The 23970-nt window shown below is 38.9% G+C and overlaps 1 protein-coding gene across 4 annotated transcripts in view; it reads right to left on the bottom strand.

Moving 5' to 3' along the window:
* Positions 1-23970, bottom strand: part of SOBP (sine oculis binding protein homolog) — a 145028-nt gene that overhangs the window by 47272 nt on the left and 73786 nt on the right. For 3 of the 4 annotated variants that reach the window (XR_012902619.1, XM_006123169.2, XM_025184715.2), the window contains one exon: positions 20587-20682. The exons of the other annotated variant lie outside the window; for it this stretch is intronic. Coding sequence is in view for 2 of the 3 variants with exons in the window: in XM_006123169.2 (XP_006123231.1) it covers positions 20587-20682 (96 nt within the window). In the remaining variant the exon portion in view is untranslated. The remainder of the gene's footprint in view (positions 1-20586; positions 20683-23970) is intronic. 4 annotated transcript variants of the gene reach the window in all.

The following is a 23970-nucleotide window of genomic DNA, read 5'->3' as shown; positions in this document are numbered from 1 at the left end:
AGGAAGAGCAGGAGGAGTTAAACTGACACAAAGGAAGATATCTGGAGGAGAGGGAGAGAGATAGATACAGAACCAGAGAAGAGATCTGTGGAGAAAAATAGTGGAAAGGAAAAGAACCTAAAATGACAAAGAAAATAATGAAAAATGGAATATCAAACTCACAATCTATAGGACAGTAAATGCTTACTGAGGCTATGTCTCCATTGAAGGAAAAAGTCAGAAAAAGATACATATCTTTACATGGGTATGTTTTTCTGCTTTTCCGACATTTGGCCTGTCTACACGGGGCCAAAGGATGGAAAAAAACCCTCTTTCAGAACATCCCTTTTTCCTTGTAGAACAAGGTTTACAGGGATGCCAGAAAAAAAGCGTCTGCTTTTCCGAAATTTTTTTCGGAAAAGCAGACGCATTCTTTGGACGTGACAGAGCTTTTCTCCAGTATCCCAGAAAAGCTCTGCAGTGTAGACAGCCTGATTGAGGTGTCACAAGGAACATCCTCACCTATGGATCATTGGTATTTCAGATAACTTTCAGTTTCTATGTGAATTTTAGACTGTTTCTTTTATGTATAGCCAAGAAAATAAAAAGAAAACAAAGAAGAAAATCCAGGTAATGCACAGCAATCATGCTCCTCAGGGTTCTCTCCCACCTTTATTCAGACCCATTTGTCATTTGTGGTAGGCATAACCTTAGCAGCAGCTTATTTCATTAACATCTAAAACTTTCCTGCCCTCCTTTTCAGAGCCCTAGCCTGCAGATTCAACCCCCTAGACATTCACAAGCAATTATTTTCTAATGATGCTAGAAGCAGAGCTTCTGGTCTGTAGCTTTAAAAGACCTTGTGTGCCAGTACACTGCTACTGACCTTTTCAAGACATATATATGAGACACATAGAGATATAATAATTGGCTGAATTCATCCTTGGTGTAGCTCCAATGAAGTCTCTGGAACTGCACAGGGGATGATTTTGCTTTGTAATCAGCAGCCCAAATGGCAAGAATTTCATCTTTTTACATTTACAGGTTCTGCAATAAATTCAATGGCTTGCTTGATACTCTCTTAATTTTGTCATTTAATATATTTTTATTTATGAGTATTTGAATATATGAGTGTATGAACTTAGCAGTACCTCTTATTTCCCACTGGAGGTGTGTTGTTGTGTATTATCTGTTATTTTCACCTGGGCAGAATACATCTCCTATTTCCATTGTGCAATAACAGCCTACCACATAGAATAAGATGAAAACATTTTGTGGCAATATAGGTAAACTAACTAGAAAGGCAATCCATCATCCTGCTTCAGTGTTACCACCAATCTGAAGGGATGAGGAATGAAGCTGATATCTTCCACACGGCAAACAACTAAACAAACAAAAAGAGTTTGCTCATTTCAATTTGAAAAGCTGATGTGTTTAAATATGAATATGTTGCTTATAGCCAGATTTTTTAGTGACAGCAGGCCCATGGCATTTATCACTGTTTGCACTTTTACTAAAAATAGACAAATTGTCTCTGGATTCTTTCAGCTTCCACATCTGCAGGAAGTCCCCCACCCCTCTCTATACAGCCACTGCAGTTACACACACACACACACACACACACACTCACATTTCGGAAGGTGCTAAACTCGCAAGGCTTATATAATAATACAAAAGCCTGAAATTACCTCTCTGTCTTTATTAGATCTCTCTATGTGTGTGTGTGCATGAATGTGTGTCTCCTTTGTGATTACAGTCAAGGGGACTGGGCACAGCTACAAAATATTTCCCCGTTTTCATTAAAGAATGAACTGGGCTACAAGATAGCAGGCAGAAGTTAGACTGGAGCAGTTTCCCTCAGACTAGGTAAAGTAACTTGCTGCTGCTCTTCATGTGTAGAAAATAAGCAGTGCTTCACAATGTATTGTTGGCATACTTTAGAATTCAGGCTCTGGCAGGAAGGTGGAGGAGGAGCTCCTGGGTCTTTTCCATGTCTTGTTTCTATTATACATGAAAGTACAGCCATACACTGATTTGATTGTTCTCAGGGGGAAAAAATGTCTACTCCAAGCTCTAGGTGACCTGCCATCAAAAACTGTCTAATCACAACAAGCAGCAAATCCTACCCAGCAAACAGCATGCAGTTAGGGAACACATACTGCTGGTCACAAATTCCTCACCCCCTCAAATCCCTAAAAGAAACCCCACATCTAGGTTCTCCCCAAATGACTTTTCAGAAGTCTGAGATGTGCAGCTTTCCCTGAGTATTTTGGATCTCCCTTTCAGATCCCATCCCATACTATCCTAAAAACTCTACTGATTTCCGTGTAAGCCCAAAGAGTCGTCCCAAATAGGTTTCAGTGCAGGGTTTGGGACCCTGTATACAAAGTGAGCTCCACTTCAAGTGCATCCACTGGCCCCAACTGTGGCAGCATGACACATCGTGAGCAGTAGCCTGTCCAGCAAGTTCTAAGACTATTAAGATTTTGTAGGTCACATCAATTTAACTCCATCCAGCAGCTATTAGGCAGCCAGTGCAGATCCTAGGTTACTTGCCAATCAAGCTTAATTTGGGAAACTTAATAAAAACACTCCCCCACTCCGTGCTAGCACTGTTCCTGTCCCAGTGGGAGCCCTAGTACAGACAAGCTTTCACAGCCAGATCTATATTTTCCATTGTGTCGATTAGATTTGCTTTCAGCAGGTTTAACTAAAATGGGGCTGGGAAGTGAATGTGTCCTGCCTTGTCTATACCTCAGCTCCAACCAGGGCTAGCCATCATCTGTAAAAGCACCAGTGTATTTATGTAAATTTCTGCAGGTTAGGTACAGCAGTTATATTTAGGTAAGCAGGCTGCTGCAGGCTGCCATTAGCTTTAGCATGAACTGAAGGTGGTGCACTTGCATAAGTGATGAAGGCTATACAAATGACAGTAATAAGGTTGGCATCCTGGTCAAGTGCAGACAGAAAAATGCCAACTTGGTCACTGCTGGTATTAGATCATTTAAAAGCAGTTGGGAATTAAAATAGACACCCACCCCACTGGTCACAAATGATGGCTCAACATCCTCAGACAAGTAGGAGAATTAAACATCAGCCAGATCCTTCAGTTGCTTCTTTAAACTCCTTATGGTCATTTTAGGCTAATCCAGGTTGAGTCTTGGACAGATTGCTCATTTCCATATCCCAGCCTTATGGCAAGACAGCCCTGCCATGTGGGCAAAAGGAGATGGAAATATAAAAGATGGGCTTTCAGGACTGTCAAAACTCTTCAGCCATGTCTTCTCATTAACTCTTAACGGACGCACATGCATGCTGAACAAAAGAGGTGACAGCACACAACCCTAAAGCACCAGACATTAGAGAACCCTTGTGAGAGAAAAGCATTTGTCCAAAACAGCTTTTGGCATCCCTGAGGCTACGTCTAGACTTACAGGCTTCTTTCGGAAGAAGCTTTTTTCGGAAGAGATCTTCCGAAAAAATTTCTTCCAAAAGAGAGTGTCCACATTGCAAAAGTGCCTCGAAAAAGGGATCTGCTTTATCAAAAGAAAGCGTCCAGACTGAATGGATGCTCTCTCACTCGTAAGCTGTGATTGCTATGGACGGAATGATCACCAGGGCACCTGTGCTTTTTTCCTCTTTCCTCTTCTTCAGAAAGAACTCCCTCTTCCCCATCCTTTTTCACAAAAAGGCTTCTTCCTTGTAGAATGAGGATTATCAATGCTGGAAAAACCCCACTGTTCTTTCGATTTTCTTGTGGAAGAATGCAATTGCAGTGTGAAAGTTCCTCAAGTTTTGTCAGAAAAACGGCCGTTTTCCCAGAAAAACGGCCATTTTCCTGACAAAACTCTATAGTGTAGATCAGTGTTTCTCAATCTTTTTTATAAAGTACCCTTTTTAAAAAAAAATTATAAGTACCTCCTTTAAAAAAAAATATACGTACCCACAGTACCTACAGTTTTCAGACACACAGGTTTTTTTTCTACCACTGCGACACATTTGTTTAAACAACTTAATCATAGCCAGGTGGGCAATGACATCTTTGGGTGTAAAAAGTACAAAAACAATAAAGCGCTGTAAAATTTAAAACAAAAATTCAGTTTTCTCCAAATTTCAGTTGTATTGACATACCCCCCAGACACCTCTCGAGTACCCCTAAGGGTACTTATATCACTGCTTCAGAAACATTGGTGTAGACATACCCTGAGAGAGGAAGAAATAAGATATGAGTATTAGCAAACTGGCCCTAGTTTCAAACCCTTTCACAATAAGTGCTCTTGCAGAAATGTGCATGCTCCTGTCATGCTCATAGGTTCTCCTGGTGGCATTCACACAAATCAGAAAAATGCATGTGAATGTCATCTGTTTGCATATGAACCTCTGAGCAACTCCATCCACAACTGAATATGGATTTTTCCATGTGCATTTACATTGATGTTAGAAAATAATATTGTTCTGAAATATCTGGTCTAACAAGATTTATATAAAATATAATACGATAGATGTATTGATACAATTAAATATAACTAATAAGGAACAATTTAATGTTTCTCTGTATCTATTCTGTTAGTTTTTTTAATTTAACTTGTAGCATTTATCACTCCATATGCCTTAGTGCTGGACCAGCTGTAATCAGATATATCAGTGCAATAATTCTAACTATATTTTGCTGTGTTAGATAGAAAACTATTAGGGGCACACTGTCATTAACAGTAAGGTCCCTTTATACCATTCTGGTACATTGCGTTAAGGCCTTTTTACACTGCCAAAGGGCCTTTTGTTTAATGTCTTTAACAAATTAGAAAGCTGTTATTACAATCCAAAAGTTCAAGCAAGGGTAAGTAATTGAGCAATCTCCAAATGCTTGTTTATTTAGCAGTCCTGGACCCAGATTGTTAGACAAGTGAAAATGTATCAAAACATATCATGGTGAAACAAAAATCTCTTAGAAAATGAAAATGATTGCCCCCTTGACTAAAGAAACATTAATTTTAGTAGCATGTACAGTGAGGTTATATGGATATTGGGCACAGGTGGACAGTTATTTTTCTGGCTGTCTACAAGAAGTATGTTTATTCCTCATATAAAAAGTATTAGTACAATTCAGTGTTTATTGCTCAATTAGGAATGTGACACACAAGACTTATAACTTCTTGTAGGGATTTTCTTTAGCAGCATCAAATGACTCCCAGTTCCACTCCCCATCCTATACTAAAAAACAATCCAACTTTAAAGCCCATTAATAGGTTGCTTAGGACCCATGTTTGACTTGCTTTTCAAGTTGTTTATTACAGTAGAGAATGTAACATTTTTTCCATTTTAATTGATCTGTCAGGCACAGATTTAAAAATCAAGCTTTTACATTAACTGCTTTGCTTGTTTTTGTTACTAGGCATTGCTTTGGGAAGTCACATTATTTTTAAATTCATGAAAGTGGAACAAGGAATAGGTTTTCTACTGAAATGTGTAGTAATAATTCATAATATACGCACCCCTCTCCAAACACTTAGGCTGCAGCATAACATCATAAAAACAATTTATAATACAATAAAAAAATTAAGGATTCATCCTTAGTGTTTATTTATATAATATTTTTCTCCAAGGATCTCAAAGCACTTTACTGAAGTGATTAGTATCATCCCTATTTTAAAGATGGGGAAAATGAAGAACAAAGCTTTAAAACCCCAGTCTACAGGATACATAATTATAGATGTAAAAAATAAATACCGTATTTTCCGGCGTATAAGGCTACTGGGCGTATAAGACAACCCCCTAATTTTTTAGTTAAAAGATAGGGTTTCGTCTTATACCCCAGCGCCCCTCCGCCTCCCCGGCTTTGCTCCCGGTGTCCCTGGTCTGCTGGAGACGGTCCCCAGCAGACCAGAGGCACCGGGAGCAAAGCCGCAGCAGCGGCGGGGTCCCGCGCCTCTGAGGCTTTGCCGCTTCGGCTTTGCTCCCGGTGCCTCTGGTCTGCTGGGGACCGTCTCCAGCAGACCAGGGCCACCGAGAGCAAAGCCTCTGAGGACGCCCCGGCAGCGGGACAGCCCCGGCGCCTGGGATGCCCCGCCTGGGATGCCCCGCCGCCGGCTTCCCCCGAGGCTTTGCAAAGCCGCAAAGCTGTATACCCGACGTATAAGACGACCCCCGATTTTTGGGAGATGTTTTTTAACATCAAAAGTCGTCTTATACGCCGGAAAATACGGTACAAATAATAACCATGTAACCGATCAAAATTCTATTGGTTATACACAGTTAACCATGGGGCTGCCGGCTCACAAACCCATAGGGCTGCTGGCTCCCAGGACTCCTAGCGTTATGGGGCTGCCAATGTTGCTGGGGCTGCCATCCTTGCAAGACTGCTGACTGCTAGCCCATGCAGAGTTTAATCATTAATGGTAACTGATAAGCATTAGCTTATTGGTTACATTTTTCCATCCCTATACTTAAGCATATGCATAACTGTAAGCATGTGAATAGTTCCATTGTCATCCATAGGTTTACATGCATAGTTACAATTAGGAACATACTCAATTATTTTGTAGAATCAGGACTTAAGTGACTTGTTGAGGTCATACAGTGATTGTATGGCAGAGTTGGGAATAAAAACCACAGTGAAATCTGACTCTACTGAAGTTATCAGCAAAACTCCCACTGGCTTCAATGGGCCAGGATTTCATCCCAGGATCTCTGACTTCTAGTATCATTCCCTATCCATTGGACAACAACCCTTCTCTAAAGCTTTGCCATGTAAAACTTGTAGAAAGAATTGCCAGTGAGGAATAAGTTAATCTTTGGCATAAAAATGTTTCAAGCTGTTTTATAAATGGGAAGAAGGTAGGTACGACAGACTGCTGGTGTCTGCTTTATTAATTTGCTTATTTATATCTTATCATTAAACAACAAATCTTTAAATGACTCTGAACCATCAACGTATGTGTGATGTAATGACATGTTCATATCATTATTGTACTAATACGAATGGAAAAAATGTAAACATTACGTGTTCCCATTTTTAAGCCACTTGGGCTAACATCCGCTCTTGTTTATTCATGTGCATCTTTGCTGAAGCCCACTGGGATAATTGGTGGGTGGGATATGACCTATTGAGTGCCATAGGAATGTCGCTATTATGGGATATCTTTCATAAAGACATCTACGTGGTCCAAAGGACCCAGAAATCTGTGGTAATGGGGAGTATGTTGAAGACTTCACACAAGAATGTGTGGCTAGTTTGTCTCAAAGAGGTGTGGAAAATTCAGCATGGAAAAGGACTCAGATTACTACTATGAATGAAAGAAACTCCATTTCCCAAAAAAGAATGCCTGCTGTATGCTGCATCTTACGTGCTTAATATGCATGATCGTCCATTCATAATCTATCTATTTTACTTTTCAGGACAGTTGTAGATATGATAATTTATATATGGGGGGGAAAAAAGGGATTATTTCCCCCTTAAAGAGATACCCCGAGATATCAAAGTCAGATGGTGTAAGACAACATTAATAAAAATGTTGACATATCTTACTGTGTTTGACTTATGTAGCCATCAAAAGCTCACTTTCACAGAGCATTTTTGGACATCTTAGTTGGCTGAATCATCGATTTAGTATCTGTCAGACCTCATTATGTGGCTTACAAGGCTTTTCTTAGTGCCATTTGTTATGCATTAATAAGAAAGCAATAGTGAATGTATCCTCAAGTACAACCAAAACTATTGCGCAATTACATAGTAAATTTTGTTCTTTCTAGCATTTAAAAAACCTCACAACGACAACACAGCTTAGTTGCTATGCAAAGACTTAGAGCTACTGCATAAGGATCAGTTCCAGAGTTTGGTTTGATTTGAACCAAGCCAAGTAAATTATGCCTGGATGTGATTTGACAAGATTTTCTTGCTTGCCTGTTTCTCTCATCTGGAAAAAGAGAAAGGCAAATCAGAGTGTGTGCTCAATTTAGATTGGCCCTGATTCCCCCAGCATTTTGTATGATTCAGATCTATATTTACTGCCTTTCACGATCATAAATAGAGCAGTTTGAGACACAGTGCAGTTAAAAGGCTCGATATCAAAAGGCAGATTTATTATGAATGCTGGTAGGGACTTTTTTCTCTCTCATTGACTAGATGTGACTCAAAAAGTTAATGGTAATTGCTCTCATCTTCATTTAGCAAAGAGAAAGTGAGCAATTTGCAGAGCTGAGAACAGGTCATTACAGGTGTGTTATATTAGTATATTCATGAGCCCCCAGGGACAGGCATGCTGAGATATCCAATAACTTTCTTAATGTGTAATTACACGTCATTGGGCTATAACAGATTAATTGAAAAGAAAATGTAGGCAGATGCTAGGCCAAGGCTTCTGCTGATCATTAAATGAATATGTCCTTGCTTCTTTTTAATAAGTTAAGTGAACTACTCAAAAGCAATTAAGTCAGAACTTAAATTCATTAAATTTTAAGTAATTATTGGCATTAACTTGTACAATAAAAAAAAGGTCTTATGAGGATTTTTTTCTTTCTAATGGAAATACAATAGTTCAATATATCACAATTTAAAAAGAAAAAGAAAAAGAAAGATATTTAAATAAAAAAAGAAAGATATTCATGTACAGAAGGAGGTTAACAATGAAATATACAGGTAATCTTTGGTATTCCCTAAAATACCCACATAACTATTAGCCTAGCTGATCTACTACACTGGGACCTCATTCCTAGAAACCCATATTTTTCTCCTTTCTTTTCATTACTATCTGGATCTTAATTTTTGGAAAATAATATAAACTCTGTTTTTTCCAATAACAAAAAGTACAGAAATCTATACTTGTTTCATTCCTTTTCATAGTAGCAAACCCACATCGTTTTAAACTGTTTTTAAGGTAATGTTTGGGTCCACCTCATAGTTGTTATTGGGTATATCCTAACTATTTTTACAAAACCTGTGCACTGGATTCAATGGGACTTCCATATATAGGGTGTTACCTCAAACCTTTCTTTACAGGGCTTTCTGACTGGCATATATCCTTTACATGAGAGATCGAAGGTAATATTTTCAAAAATGTGTAAGTGACTTAGGAACTTAATTCCTGTTTTGAGAAGTAGCTTGGTTGCTTAGGAATCTAAAGCACAATTACAATTAAAATTACAACATTTCAATGGGATTTAGATTCCTAAGTGTTTGAAGGCATGGGCTGCCATTAAGTGTCTAGGTCTCTCTTGAAAATGGAATTAGGATACTAACTCATCTAGGGACTGATTCTGCAAAACCTAACATAGCTGCTTAACTTAACTACTAAAGTAATCCAGGCCTTAGACAACATGAAAATATTACACTATCTATTGTATATTTTGAAGAGTTTGTTTGCTTGTGGATTAGTTTGTGCAAAATAAAGTCATACTTTACGATTACCTACAGATATCAAATTTTGCATAAACAATCCTGCCACTTAAATTAGCTGAATGCACTACTTTTTACATTGAAATATGCTGGGTGAAAGTTTTAAATAATTATATTTGTTTTTAATCAGAAAAAAGTCATGACTATTATGATTAGAGTTCATGAAAAATACTTGCTAACAAAATTAAAATAGTCACCTGTTCAACTGTCATTTTAGTGCAAAGAAAATGTTTACTGTTACAAATCACAAAATAATTCAAATTAGTTATGGAAAGAGTAATGGAAACTTCACGAGTTTCTGATTCAAATTTACTATGTATGGTAATTATTCAATAAAAGGAATAATGTTTGAAGTTGAAATCCTACAAATTTAAAACTGTTCTTTTACTTCCCTTTTGCCAGCACATTAATAAAAAATTCTATTACATATATTTAATTTCTTGAACTTTTCTGTAAGTGTAATATATAGAAAATGACTTTGCCCAGTCAATGATGAGCTTCACCTGCTAGTTTATAATAAAAATGTTAATGGATAATATCTCACCATTTCATTTTACACACAGTAGAACATGTAATAATTTTCAACATGTAGTCGTTGCTGTTGAAAACAGTTTGAATTTCACTAGCCTTGGATATGACTAGGAATAGTTCAAATATGAAAAATTAATTAGGGGGAAAATGTCCAATTTCAAAACAGAAGGATTCAAAACACTATTTTTTTAAAAGACTATATTTGTTTATATTCTTTTTTTATCAAGGTATTATTGAAATAGTGATCAGAATTTTTGGTTATAATGAAATGGATTTTCAGTAAACACAAGATCTTGATTATTACTTCACTAATATTCCTGATAACTTTTCAATAATCATAACATTTCTAAATTTCTAAAAATAAAAAGCCATCTTTTGGTTGGAATTTTATATAAAAAAAACATATTTCCAGTACAATTTTGTTATTTCAACCACCTTTAGATATAACTCAATCCAAAAAGTAAATCAAACAGTGAAGAATAAGACTAGATAAACAGAACGAAGCATATGTATGAGTACTTGATGTATGTATCTTGAAGTTAGGTGAGTAATTTAGAAGTTACTCATAAGCAGATGGTTGCTGCTTGTTTGTAAGAATTTTTACTGCTTCTACTGGAGAGATAGGTGATAGAATTAGGTCTTGTAATAGATTTTGAATTTTTTCCAATTTTTTAAATAAATTTTGCTCTTGATTAAAAAAAATTAATGGTGATACATGGAAAAATGGTAATATTCCTTCTACCCACAAAACATATTAGGCTCAGAAAGTATCGCTCTCCTAAACACAAGAAAGAGGGCACAGACCTCCTAAAAGCATCCATAGCTACACAAAATAACAATCTGGCATAATTCTGGGATGATCTGGTGGCTATTTATAGCATTTACAGGAAAGAGTGTTGCAAAAGAGGAGCAGTGTATTGCTCTGAACTGATTGTGTTTTGTGTGTCCTAGTAGCTACAGTGGCAGTTGTCATCCTCTCAAGTTCAACACAGTAACCTCTTTCCATCTTGTCATACTTCTAGTCCCTCTGATTCTGATTTTTTACAATCTTTCTCCTTTTTGCTTTCTCTGTTGACTTAGTGTTTCTTAATTTGGCTCATTGTTCATGGGACTGAATGTGTGGCTTATGTCAGAATACTAAGAGCGCCGATCTGCTTCTTGATGAAATGTATATCGCGAACTGCGGCATCTCTTTGTTTCTTACTTGTTTGGATCTGGTTTGTTTTATACGTTGTCAGACACTCTCATAACAATATTGCCCTCCGCCCCAAGGGACGAGCTATCCCCACTGGTATCGTCGTTCACCAGCAGATGTCTCAAGTTTCTCAAAAAGCAAAACTGAGGCATACAGGGGAATACTCTTGTTCTGAAAAAGCTCTCCAGAGCTTTTAGAAATCTCTTCTAAAGCAATGTCAAATTGTCAATCAGGAGCAGCCCTATCGATAGTAACAGGAAAAAAGTTCTCAGCAAATACACTTATCCTCATTATTGCCTTACATAGATAATCACATTGTGAACAATTACATCAGAATAGAGAGGAGGAAAATCTCTCATTCTTTTAAATGTGGCAAATCAGAGATACTTTCTTACCCACAACATAAAAAGACATGGTCTTTTGGATCTCATTTCCACTAAAAATACTATACTTGACTATCTAAATAAATCTGTTAGCCCTTCAGAATAGATTATATTTTCTAAAACTTTCTACAGCTGGTCTCTAAAGCATAATACAGCATCCTTCAAATTAAATATTGTTCTAAAAACCATTGTTTGCTGTAGTGTTTAAATTACTTGTAAGTTCACATATAACAAATTTTGGTCACAAAAACCAAAAGAAAATATATCAATCAGTCTTTCTCTACTCTTTATGGTGCCGTTTTCTCCCTCCTATCACACCCATATCCTAGTCCAACGCGCATTTAAACAATGGAAAGGCTCTCCCTGATTACATTGGGCTTAGAATCAAAAGCTTAAGAGTCTAAACTTGGTTTGAATGAGGCATAAATCAAAGTAAATTTTAATAGTAGGGTAAATATTATTATTGCTGCTTTATAGATTGAGAAACTGAGGCATTGAAAGATTTAGTGACTTGTTGAAGGTCATGTAGAAAGTCTGTTGTTCACCAGGGCTGGGCAAAATACGGCTCAGAGGCCAGATCTGGCCCACCAAGCCACTGGATCCGGCCTGTGGATCACCTTCCGGGACCCTCAGGTACACAGCTTTTGTGGTTTAAAGGGCAGTCCATGAGCCTCTCCGCTCTGCAGGGAGGGAGAGGCTTTGTGTTATCTCCCTGCCCCCTGCCAATCTCTCAGCTCCTATTGGCTGGAAACAACCTCTTACCACTCCCTGAGCTGAAAGCCACATGGAGGGAATAGCCTGAAGTTTAAAGTGATCTGGGGCTGCAGCAGGGAGGGAGCCCAGCTTGCCTTGGGGGTGCTGTATGGCTACTGGCTGGGAGACACTTAGTTAAGTGCCTCCCATCCAAAGCCTGCTTCTGGCACCCTACCTCTCCTGCTCCCCAACTCCTTCCCCCAGATCACCATCCAAACCCTCTGCACCCCCCTGCCCCAGGTCACAACTCCCTCCCAGACCCCGTACTCCCTCCTACATCCCTCCCTCAGGCCAGAATCCTCTCCTGCACTCATACTCTCCCCCTGACCCTACACCCCAATTCCTTGACCCAGGACACCCCCCTAATCCTCTGCAGTCTGCACCCCTTTTTCTCCTTCTCCCAGGTCACAATTCCCTCCCAGAATTTGCACCTTTTCCCAGAGCCCTTCCCCCAGGCCAGAATCCTCTCCTACACCCATACTCCCTTACCCTACACCCCAATCCCCGACCCCGGTAACAACTTCCTCCTTCACCCAAACTCCCTGTCAGACTTCACACTATCTCCTGCAACCTAGTCCCCTACTCCTGCACTCCAGTCCCTTACCCCGTGTGCTCTTCTGCACCCACCTCCATCCTAAATCCCACATCTCCTCCACAGAAAATAGCAGCCTTTGACCACTTTCCAAAATCTTGGAGTGGCCCCCCCACCAAAAATTATTGCCCACCCCTGTTGTAGACCCAACTCCTTACTAGTGCTACTAGAAAAAGACCATCCTTCCACTTCACTATACTGTAGAAAAAACATAATAATAATAAAAGGCCACTGTCTCATGTGGCAGTGGACATTTTTGTTCTGAAATTATAGGCTGTTCTAATTTAGAGTGGTGTGAAGACCGTCATATAGCATATAATTTTCTGTGAACAGCATATCAGATTGGTTGGGGTTCTTGTTGTCCTTGTTCTTTATTTGGCTGTATTATTAACATTGTTAGCTTTCTGCTGACTGTACCTGCTGAGTTAGTCATCATATTTGTGTTTACCAACATGTCTTGGAAGTCCACTGTGGGTCAGAACAGCCAGTGGCTTAGCCACTCAAGAGTTTCTTCTTATAACCACTTAATATGGTTATGGATATCAGCATTATATTCTGTCTCGGAACTTTGCTTACAAGGAGTGTGTAGCTCTTGTTCTAAATGTGTGCCCTTAAACTCTAATGGACTTGAAGGGTCACTGAATGTGAGCAATGTGAACAGAATATATCCCACAAAGTTAGCCTGGCAGCAATGCTTTAAAAAAAAAAAAAAAAAAAGATTTAAAATCAAGACCCACCAAGTTTCCTGAGATTTAAGGAACAGCAACATAACATCTCTGTGGTAATTACTTTTCCCTAAGGGTACATCTATATTGCATGCTTATTTCAAAATAAGCTATTCCGGAATAGTTATATTTCGAAATAGCACATCTACACTGCAGGGAAACCTCAAAATTAGTCCGAGAGGGGAGGGGAATTGAGTTGGAAGTATGTCCCTGTGACGGGTCTGCCGGGACCCTCACTGCGTCCGGCGAGGGGGGGTCGCCAAGGAATGGCGTGGTGAGCAGCGAACCCTCCACTGCTTTGCAGGGAGGCAGGGGAAGCCCTGCGCAGCCACTGGTAATGGGCCGGCTAGGGAAATCGTGTTATTCCTGGGACGGTTGTGTAATGCAAAAAACGTTCCCTAAAAAAAATCGTGCTATCACGAAAACGTGTTAAGCGGGAATGTGTTAAATGAGGAATTACTGTACTACAATGCTATTTTGCAGCAACTGAAATATATTGAAAAAGAAACAGTAGTTCTCAGGAAACGGGCGTTAACCCATCAGGGGACAGCAGATACCTGCTGAAAACTAATTGGCAGATAGAGAATTAGAAAAGCACTGCACCCTGGCAATTACAAAAGTTTTGAGTAAGATTGTGTCTAGTCCCTGCATGGATGTAACCCCCATCTGTGCACCTGAGAAGAAAGCTGCAGCAATAAGACACTATGCTCTGGAAGCAAACACTCCTTTTGCTCTTGGCTATGATAGTACTTCTCACTTGTCTGGAGAAGATAGGAGAGGAGTGGACTAGGGAATGGTGCGTGCAGAGAGGGAGGGGGAAGATGCTGCACTCTTTTCAATGTTGACACATCAACCCTGCATCTTGGGAGCTCTGGGAAGCACTGTGTCTGCCTGAGGTGCCAAGGCTCCCATGGCTTCCACTGCACAGATCCCAACGTGAGGCTGTGCTTTAATGACATGATAGAATACCTCAACCACAAAATCTGTTAGAAGTATAGTTGACTTAGATCACACAGTCTTATTCAAGCTCACTGATAGCAGACACTGTGTATAACTATCCCTCCCTAGACAGGAACTGGAAGTTACTCTCCCTCTCCCTCTGCTGGCTTGAATGTAGAAGTGAGAAAGAAAACCAACGAAAGATAAAGGGAGCAAACTAGACAAAGAAGATGGGCACAAAGAAAAGAAAAAGCAGGCGACAGAAACTCAAAAAGGCAAAAGAAGAAAAGACAATAGTGATGGGTTCAAAAATATCTCTTTCCCCAGCTTAATTCTTCCCCATCCCATAATTGCTGCACCGAATATAATGTAGGATACCAGGTATTTGAGTGCACTGACAAAAATTGCCTTTTGTTTATGCTGAAGTGATTGTTGGGGCAGATTGGTTTTTGTTGTGGTTCGGTTTTTGTTTTTATTGTTTTGTTTTGGTAGCAGGACATGGTAATTTGTTCTGATGAACTTTAAAAATAAAAAGCACCAAGAACATCTCTCTTATAAGATAGACAATCAGCCGAATACCTGTAATAGTCAATCAACTTAAACATAAGAGTGAATTCTGGTATTTTTTGTACTAAGAAGGCCTTAAGAGTTTTTCAGAAAACATGTTGGGGTCTGTCTGTAATTTGGGTCGAAAACTCTGATACATAAAACATTTTTAAGAGTGTAATACTAAGAGTGTGATATAAACTAGCTAGGGAAGGACATCCAAAGTTAAATTTGACGTCCTCTTTAATGCTGCTACAATGTCTACGTGTCACATGAAAGCCATATTTTCGGATCGTCTATAAAATCAATGCTACATTAGTGCACAATGGCACAAATTAAAGCAGAGCATCAGCCGCCATAACTTTAGTTTTTGTGAGACTGTCATAACCTTAGAAGTCTTTCATTCCAGGGTGGAATTTTTCAGGTATCATACTTAAATCTATTTATATGTGTGGTTTTTTATAGTTTCCCTTTCCCCTTTTGCTAAAGATTAATGATATGTGTGTGATCACTAATTTGCATGTGCAGAGTTTTGTGTAACAGCTGATGACAGGGTATGGTTTATTTTGTATTTAAATAAGGTCTTTTGCCCAACTAGCCTATCTTTTAACTAATTGTGTAGTAGAGTAATGATGCAGAATTTATCATACCACAGCAATATAGTGCTATTCCAGTTAAAATTCTTGACGGTGTAATTTTTATAGAATTCTTTAGGTGTACAAGGTGCTTACTTTATCTCCATAAAAAGTGACCTGGGAAAGCAGCCCAGGATTTCATTTCCTTATCCCACCAAAATAATCACTTGCTCATAAAGCAACATACCAATTCTAAAACTGCACTGAATATTGTAAGTGGCAAGAGAAAATAAGAACAAAGTGTTATTTTTTTCTTTTCTATTTTTGTAAAGGGGCAGCCTGGTATGAGCTCTCCCTTGCTCTGACTAATCTTGGTATGAGACTAGAAGGACTTGTATTTTCTCTAGGCAATGACTCAGGAATTTGGGCTGCTTATAGGAGGAATTGTAGGCTTTCCGCCAGTCCTTTCATTCTAGCCCATCATTTTTCACTCTTTAATCCCATCTTTTCCCCAACATCCAGCACTAGCTGAACTGCATTGCTAGCTGACAATGAGCTTCCAGGGAACTATGTGCTGCCCTTTCCTTCTGGACACAAAGAGATGTGCCTGTATAAAAGCTCCCAGCTGCTGAGAAATTTAAGTCCTGATACAAGGAACCCTGGCAGTGGATTGCACTTCCAGCCAAGCCAGCATGCTGGCCTTATTCTTTATAAAAAAAATATTTGCATTATGTAGCTCCCAAGATTTTATCATGTACTGAAAACCTTAAGAAAACTTAAATTTTCCAAATTAATAAAAGTTCACAAGGAAAATTCTATATCCGCATGGAGTTTAATATGTGTGTGTGTGTGTGTGTGTGTGTGTGTGTGTGTGTGTGTGTGTGTGTGTGTGTGTGTGTGTGTTCTGCATTAATATGTGTGTGTGTGTGTGTGTGTGTGTGTGTGTGTGTTCTGCATTAACTGTGATGGCACATATCACATTTTGGATTTACAGTGGGAAATCGATACCATAATCCTAGAACTGAACAATGGATTTTTACACCAACCAAATCTTTGTTCCTTCTTTCTTAATATACAGAGCTATGGTATGCACTCAGAGGTTTACTTTTTGTTAAATAATAACTGATTCTTCCTTCTACTTACTATCTAGCTGGTTTTTGTTTTTTAAATAGCTGGGGGTTTTTAAATAGCAAACTAGCCCAAATATTTCTCTCACAAGCAAATAAATAAGCAAAGACGAAAGCATGCAATTTGCAATAGCATACGTTATTATTATGCTTAGAAATCTATCCAAGTATTTAGGGGTTAAGTCTTTCAATGAGCATCTGTGACCCAGGATATTAACAGTCTAACCATGTACTCTTGTTCTTGTGGGAGTGCACAAGCATACAGAACCCATCAGTGCTTGATCCCCTAGATCCATCCTGGCAGCACCCCCGGAGCACAAGCATTTCCCAAACAGTACAGACTTTACTTTCTGCAGCAAACCATACTGCAAAATGGCAACTGAACCCTAAAGCTAAGAAAGCACTTATGAGCCTCAGGTTCCAATTTCATGTGACAGGCTTACTCTAAAACTTACTCTAAACTGCACTAAGAAAACTCCAAGGATTTATAGATTCTCAAAAGAATAAACAAATTGTAATTTCTCTTTCATTTAAAATCTTAATTCTTCACTGCTTTACAAAAAGCAAAAAACCAACATCTGCCTCTCAGTGTTAATAACTGGTTAAGTTTTTTCCATTGGGAAACAATCTTCCTGTCATTTTGTTTTTGTTTTTAACTTCTACTTTCTATTTTTTTCCTCTTGTGCAGCAGAAAATTGCTCACAATTAATATAGAAATATTGACTAGCTTTTCATACAGACACACTATCCCCCCTTAACTTGCAATTTATTTTCAGCTATATTTTAACACAACACAGGTTTTAAATCAATGGAAATATATAAATAAAATGACTACCTAATTATAAAACATTTAGCATCCTATCCAAGTCCTAGAAATACTAATTCCATCATCTCCAATGGCTAGCACCAACATATTTTCAAAGAGGGATAATAAGTATATCCTTAATGATAGAAGAAGTGCATATTCATAACTTTTGCCCTTTTCCTTTCATGCAGATTGATTCCAGGCAGCATCCCTGCCAATTACTTTTTCCAATAGCATCGGAAAAGTAAAACTATGACAAATTACTTTTATTACTTCCTTAAAAAAGAACTGAAACCTGTCCAAAAAGCACGCAGAGGACAAAATACTAAGTAGTGTGACTCAGAGCTTTTGCTGAGTACAATGAGTTATTGTACAATATTTTATCCACAAACTGATAGGGAAAATATAGCTGTATATTAAAACAATGCTTGGAGTGGGCATTAGTTACTCCAGTGATCTATTTTAAAAGAAAAGCAAAGTTTCATTGGAATAATAACTGAATTATTTCATGGCTCACAGAGTGTTAATGTGTTGTCTCAGACTCTATCCTGTATTCCTGGTACATCAAAACTCCCGCTGACTTCAGTAAGAGTTACACACGTGTTGGGAAAGTACAGTATCAGGCCCGAGGAGACTAGTGCTCTTGTAATTGGGTGTGGTCATTAAGGAATGAAACTCTCTTTCTTTAGTAGACTGAATATATAATGTTAGGGGAATAATTATAAAGTTGGCTCAATTTTCCTACTTTTTGGCCACATACTTATCTCCAAACAATCAAGGGAATTTGGCAATGGATTTCAGTGGGAGCACAATCAGCTCCTGAGGCCCAGATTCTTGCCTGGTGAAACAACTTTTAGTTCAAATGTCATTCCACGAGGGACTAATCTGGCCCTTTTGGGTGATAGAAACAGCACAAAGCAAAACATCTTAGCCAGCTGATGGAGATCTCTTTAGTAAAGGGTATCTTTGGGTGACTATAGCTACCACTGTGGCTCTCAGCCAGCCCCTGTCCTGGTCCTGATGTAGGGGGCATTCCCAGTAAATAGGAGCATGACCACAAGGGCACTATTTTGGGAGAGCAGGGGGGACAGCAGCTGTGCGTACCGTACCGAGACACGGCTTGCTTTTCTTCCCATTCCCCTGTCAGGGAGCGAGGGGAAAGTACATGGCTTCTGTGCATGCGCCTCACTCCTGGATGGTGAAGGGAGGGATCAGAAGAGTAATTCACAGAATACATACTTCCCCCTCACTCCGTGATAGGGGGACTGGAGGAAAAGCAAGCTGTGTCCTGGTACGCATGGCTGCTGTCCCCCACCCCTGCTCTCCCGAAACAGCACCCTTGCCTGGTCAGTGTGTGTATCTGTGCTTTGGCTATTCCCAGTTATTGGAAGGAGCCTCAGGGAGCTTGCATTGCTGTGGCTTATGCTGGATACTGGACGGATCCCAGGCTGATCCTAAGATTGTGAAGAAAACAAAGGTGACAGAAAGTCACCTTAGTTCCCCATTTCCCTGTCCTATGACAGCTCAACTGGACTGCAGAATCCAGCCCTTTGCTTTTAAACCACAGATGTGAGAATGAATCCCAGGGACCAATTTCTGCAGTTAGTTACTTGAGAGTGTTGCACTTCTGGAACTGAGGGCACACTCTGGGTATGTCTAGACTACATGGCTCCGTCAACAGAGCCATATAAAGTAGTTTACCCGACAGAGTCAATGAAGCGGGGATTTAAATAATCCCCGCTTCATTAAAATAAAAATGGCCGCTGCACTGTGCCGACAATCAGTTGCCGCGCACAGCACGGCAGTCTAGACGCGTATCGGTCGACAAGGGAAGCCTTTGTTGACCGCTCCCTTATGCCTTGTCGGCACAGCTCAGGGGCCATTTTTATTTTAATGAAGCGGGGATTATTTAAATCCCCTCTTCATTGACTATGTTGGGTAAACTACTTTACATGGCTCCGTTGACGGAGCTATGTAGTCGAGACACACCCTCAGGCCCTACATCTTCTCTAGAAGGGATTTGCTGAGGCTGAAGAGTTGCATGCAGTGTCCCACCTCTCCTTTTTATATATGTATAATCAGAAAAAAGTCTGTACATTTCTTCAAAATAAAACTGAGTGTTCTCTTTTCCCCCCAATATTTCTCCCTAGCCAAATGAAGTATTCACTTAGCGGTGCTGGGGAAAAAGGAAATGTAGGGAAAAGTTCTATAAACTCAGCAAAAGCTCCATTTTCAAAGGCAATGTGTGAATCTCTTTTTAAATAAATGACAATTCATTCTTTGTTTACTTGAGGTGAACAGAAAAATTCATTGTGGAGCACTAATTTTCGCAAGCTAATCAGGAATATTAGGTCTCAACAGACTCATTTAATAGAAATATAATAGGCATTCCTGCTTGCTTTTAATCTTGCCTAGTTGCAAATGCTAAAATGAACATCAAATTAACCCTGCCTTGGAACAGAGATCCTTTCACAGCTGATATCATCTCTCTTACGACTTGTAAACATTCCAGGCTCCTTGTCACTGCTTAGCTGGCTTTCCCTCCTTCCCCACAGAAGAGAAGAGGGGGAAAGTGCCTGACTACATTTCACTAAAAAAATTGAGGAAGAATTGAATTCTAAAGGGAGTACTGCGTGTCAGCTCTGCTGTGTTTCCTAGCAGAACAAAATATTACAGTAGTGCCTGAAACAATGTAGAGCTAAGATTCGGGCAGAGGGTCATTTGCAGCTTGAGAGGCTAGTAGGGTTTGTTTTGTTTTACTTTGTGCTTTACTAGCCATTCCCTTCATGGCTCCTTATGAACTACTGTACAAGACAAGATAGTAAGACAAGGCCATTAAAGTTCTATAATCAGATATAAAATATTTGCAAGCAATTTGAGATCTTAAAATTGTTCATTGATATCAGAACTAGCATTAGAACTCTATACAGGAAAAAAGCTGTAATATTTCATAACGTATGTAATAATGAACAAAAGCCTTTTAAAAAACTATTTTCACTGTGCTAAAGTAACAATCTAGACTTGTTGTAAGTATGTTATTCTTACAAGTAGTTCGCAGTTATTCTTGAAGGCAAGCCTTGGAGTTTCCTTAGCATAGTGCTGCTGGGGAAAATTTTCAGCATGTCCATCTTCATCTCTAGCCTGAAGGGAAATATAATGGCCTATTTAGGGACTTATAAATAATGGAAGAAAAAAATAGCTAAAAGCATAACAGCTCAGATCATTAAAACAAACGGGAATCCCAAAATACAACATTATTAAGAAGTTTGTTTAAATACGCAGTACACCTTTTAGATATGCGAACTTGGGATGCTGATAGTTACATAGTTTAGGCTGAACATGCAAATTCATTGTGGTGTAATAATTAAAACAGCAAAAGACAAACCCGAAGTGACATATCTGAGCTGGAAATTGTGAGCACTTATGGGGTTAAATTTACTTCATTGCATTTTTCAGGATTACATTACTTGTTTAAACTTTTTTTTTTTACATGCTTAAGCAATTCCTAGATAACGTACCTCTATTTTCATTTTAACAGCAAGGCCATTGCAAATAGGTTTTCATACTCATAATTTACATGTAATACTATTAGAGATAAGTGGATTCTCCCTCCATTTTTAAGTAAAGCTCTGAAAAGAGCAATCATCTAACAAGAACAAAGATTCTTCAATCAAATGTGGTAAAATATTTAATTAAGAAAGTGCATTAAAAGTTACTGGTTATTTTTATCTACACTGTAAATTGAGAAAGCTGAAGTTTAAATAGAGACTTTAACAGAGCCCATTAGCAATATTGCTTGTATATAGTATTTTCCTTCTAATCTACAACATTTTCTGGTTTAGAGTTAAAGCAAAAGGGAGTAGTAGGTGAAAGGAGGAGTGTCAGGAACATACTCATTACACCGTTCATTTGGGTGACACTTGCACTCTGTTCTGCTTTCATCTCATCTAATCCCTGACTGTTCACTCTCTCTCAGCCTCCTAAAATTCACAGCTGAGCTGTCTTCTTCACATATGGCTTGCATATAATTATGCATATTCCATTTTACACTGCATTAAAATGATGAGCTTCTGGCTTCATGCCAGCTTATTTAAATAGGCCCCAGTGAACTAGGGGAAAAAAAAGAGGAACACAGGCAAGCCATACAGTGAGCAGCAGGTAGTTCGGTCTTCTGTCTCTTTAGATAAAACGTATGTCTGTTGCAAAGGGAACAGCTGAGAACTACCTGTTGTATTGTATGGACTGGAGAGGGATAGTGGGGGGAGAGAAAAACAATGAACACACATTTATGAAGCTATGACAGAACATACATATTGTTCTTCCTTAATGTAGTGTGAACTGTCTATTTTCATGTGTCATATTCAGAGCTCTGAGAAATTTTTCTTTTTAGTGTTGGCATTTTGAAGGATATTTACACCTTGTAAATTCTATAACTTATTGCTTGCCTTCAAATAAGCTTCTGTCCCTCTTTTGTGGAGTTGGAAGGTGTTTGAGGTGTGAAAGGGGAATAATAGGGTTAATAATATTGAAGTTTTAAAAAAAATCTATATCTGATCAAAAACACACAGACTGCAATGGTTTCTGAATCAGGCCCTAACTGTGTTGTGGATATTAACAGACTTCACTTCACAAGGATGCTATCAATTTAAAATTCACTCATGGGTCTGAAAATATTTTACAAATCATATCTAAAGGGCATGTCTACAGTAGGAAATTATTTCAAAATAACTTATTTCAAAATAACTTCCAAAATAATAATTTTGAAATAGCAGGTACACATTACAGGGAAGCCTCAAAATTAGTTCAAGGCAGACTCTGTTAATGTGGATGTGCTACCTCCACGTAGAGCCCCAATAAGCACTGGGGAATAGTTATTTTAAATAGCATCACGGGGAGCATCCACACTACCACTATTTCAAAATAACTATTTCAAAATTAGACTTATTCCTTGTGGAAAGCAGGAGTTATTTCAAAATCACCATCCCCTTATTTGGAAATAATGGGGTTGGTAGTGTGGATGTTCCGCTTGTTGTTTAGAAATAACTTCCACGTGTAGACCAGGGATAAGATAACTCTGGCATAGCTGTCATTTACATTTTGCACACTTTTGTCTAATCTATTGATAAGTTTCCCCTTTTGTGTGTGAAGATCTCTCATAGACCAGTTAAGGAGAGAGAATTTTATACATTTGTTTTTAAGGAAAATTTGATTGTAAAAGCACAAAAAATTGACAGGGGACTTAAGCAGGCGAAATACCATACCAGAAATGACTTTGAACTCATTTTTAACTGACTAGAAGTAAGCTTACTGTGTCTCTTAACTCTTCACTTTAAGAATGAACCCCACCCTCTGTGTCGCAAAAGTACCCATGCTGCCTTGTAGAACACTAAACATATCCAGGATAGACTGTGTTGTGCACCCTTGCCTTTTCCCTTGTTGAAGTCATGGGCTGTCCTTCCCTTGACTTTCCCCTCCTCAGAGGAAGGAGGATTTAACTAAGGGCTTCTTGCAAGCCTTATGCTCATGCCACTCTTCCAAATAACCTCAAGTGCAGCTGGGAGACAAGCAGGGGTGAAAGAAACTTACATTTCTTATAGGTACTGTCCTATCACAACCTGCCTCCCTGCCAGCTTTTTAAATAGCTGCCTGCTGGTTTTTGCCAGAGCTGCACACCTGGGTGAACCCCCTTACTTTTACCTCTGGAGAAAAGTATTGATATAAAAGCCTTTCTGAGTGGAGTTTGAGTTTGTCAGCTTTGTGTCCTAAAGCAGCAGTAAAAGATACTGAGTCATTAGATTTCCACCCACTCTATCAAAAAAGAAAACTTATAATACCCAAATGAGAGAGAGAGAGAGAGAGAGAGAGAGAGAGATCTACAGGGACAGGACAGATATCATAGAAGTCCAAGTTCTATGTGGCTTCAACTGAACACAAGTTATACTGTACCTAAAGATACAGCTTTTTAACAACCTGTATGTGATAGCATACATACAGCCCTACAAATCTCCGGATATCTGCTTTATATCAACGGGTATCCGCATCTGCGGATATTTACAGTTCATTTTTGTGCATATGAATGTGGATTAAAAATTTTTATCTAGAAGTCTGCAAATCTGTGTATAGCTGCTTTATTTCTCTGGGTATCACATATGTGGATGTCAGTGCAGATATCTGTGGCTCATTTTTGCAGATACAAATTGTATATCCATGCAGGGCTCTAAGCATACACATTCTAACTTGTCAGTGACCTTCTCTAGACATGTAGTGCTGTGATCTATATATTCAAATACACACCTTATAAAACTAAACAGAGATTTAGGATGGGGGTGATATTGCATGTGTGCATGTGTCAAAATATATACCCTATTTCACTATGGTCACCTAACCAAAATTGCCATTTTTACAGAGGTCATTCACAGACACTGATGC

This window comes from Pelodiscus sinensis, chromosome 3 (genome assembly GCF_049634645.1).
Source record: "Pelodiscus sinensis isolate JC-2024 chromosome 3, ASM4963464v1, whole genome shotgun sequence".
NCBI classification, from domain to species: domain Eukaryota; kingdom Metazoa; phylum Chordata; order Testudines; family Trionychidae; genus Pelodiscus; species Pelodiscus sinensis.
Note: the sequence above shows the minus strand (reverse complement) of the source record. Positions and strands in the feature narration are given on the sequence as shown.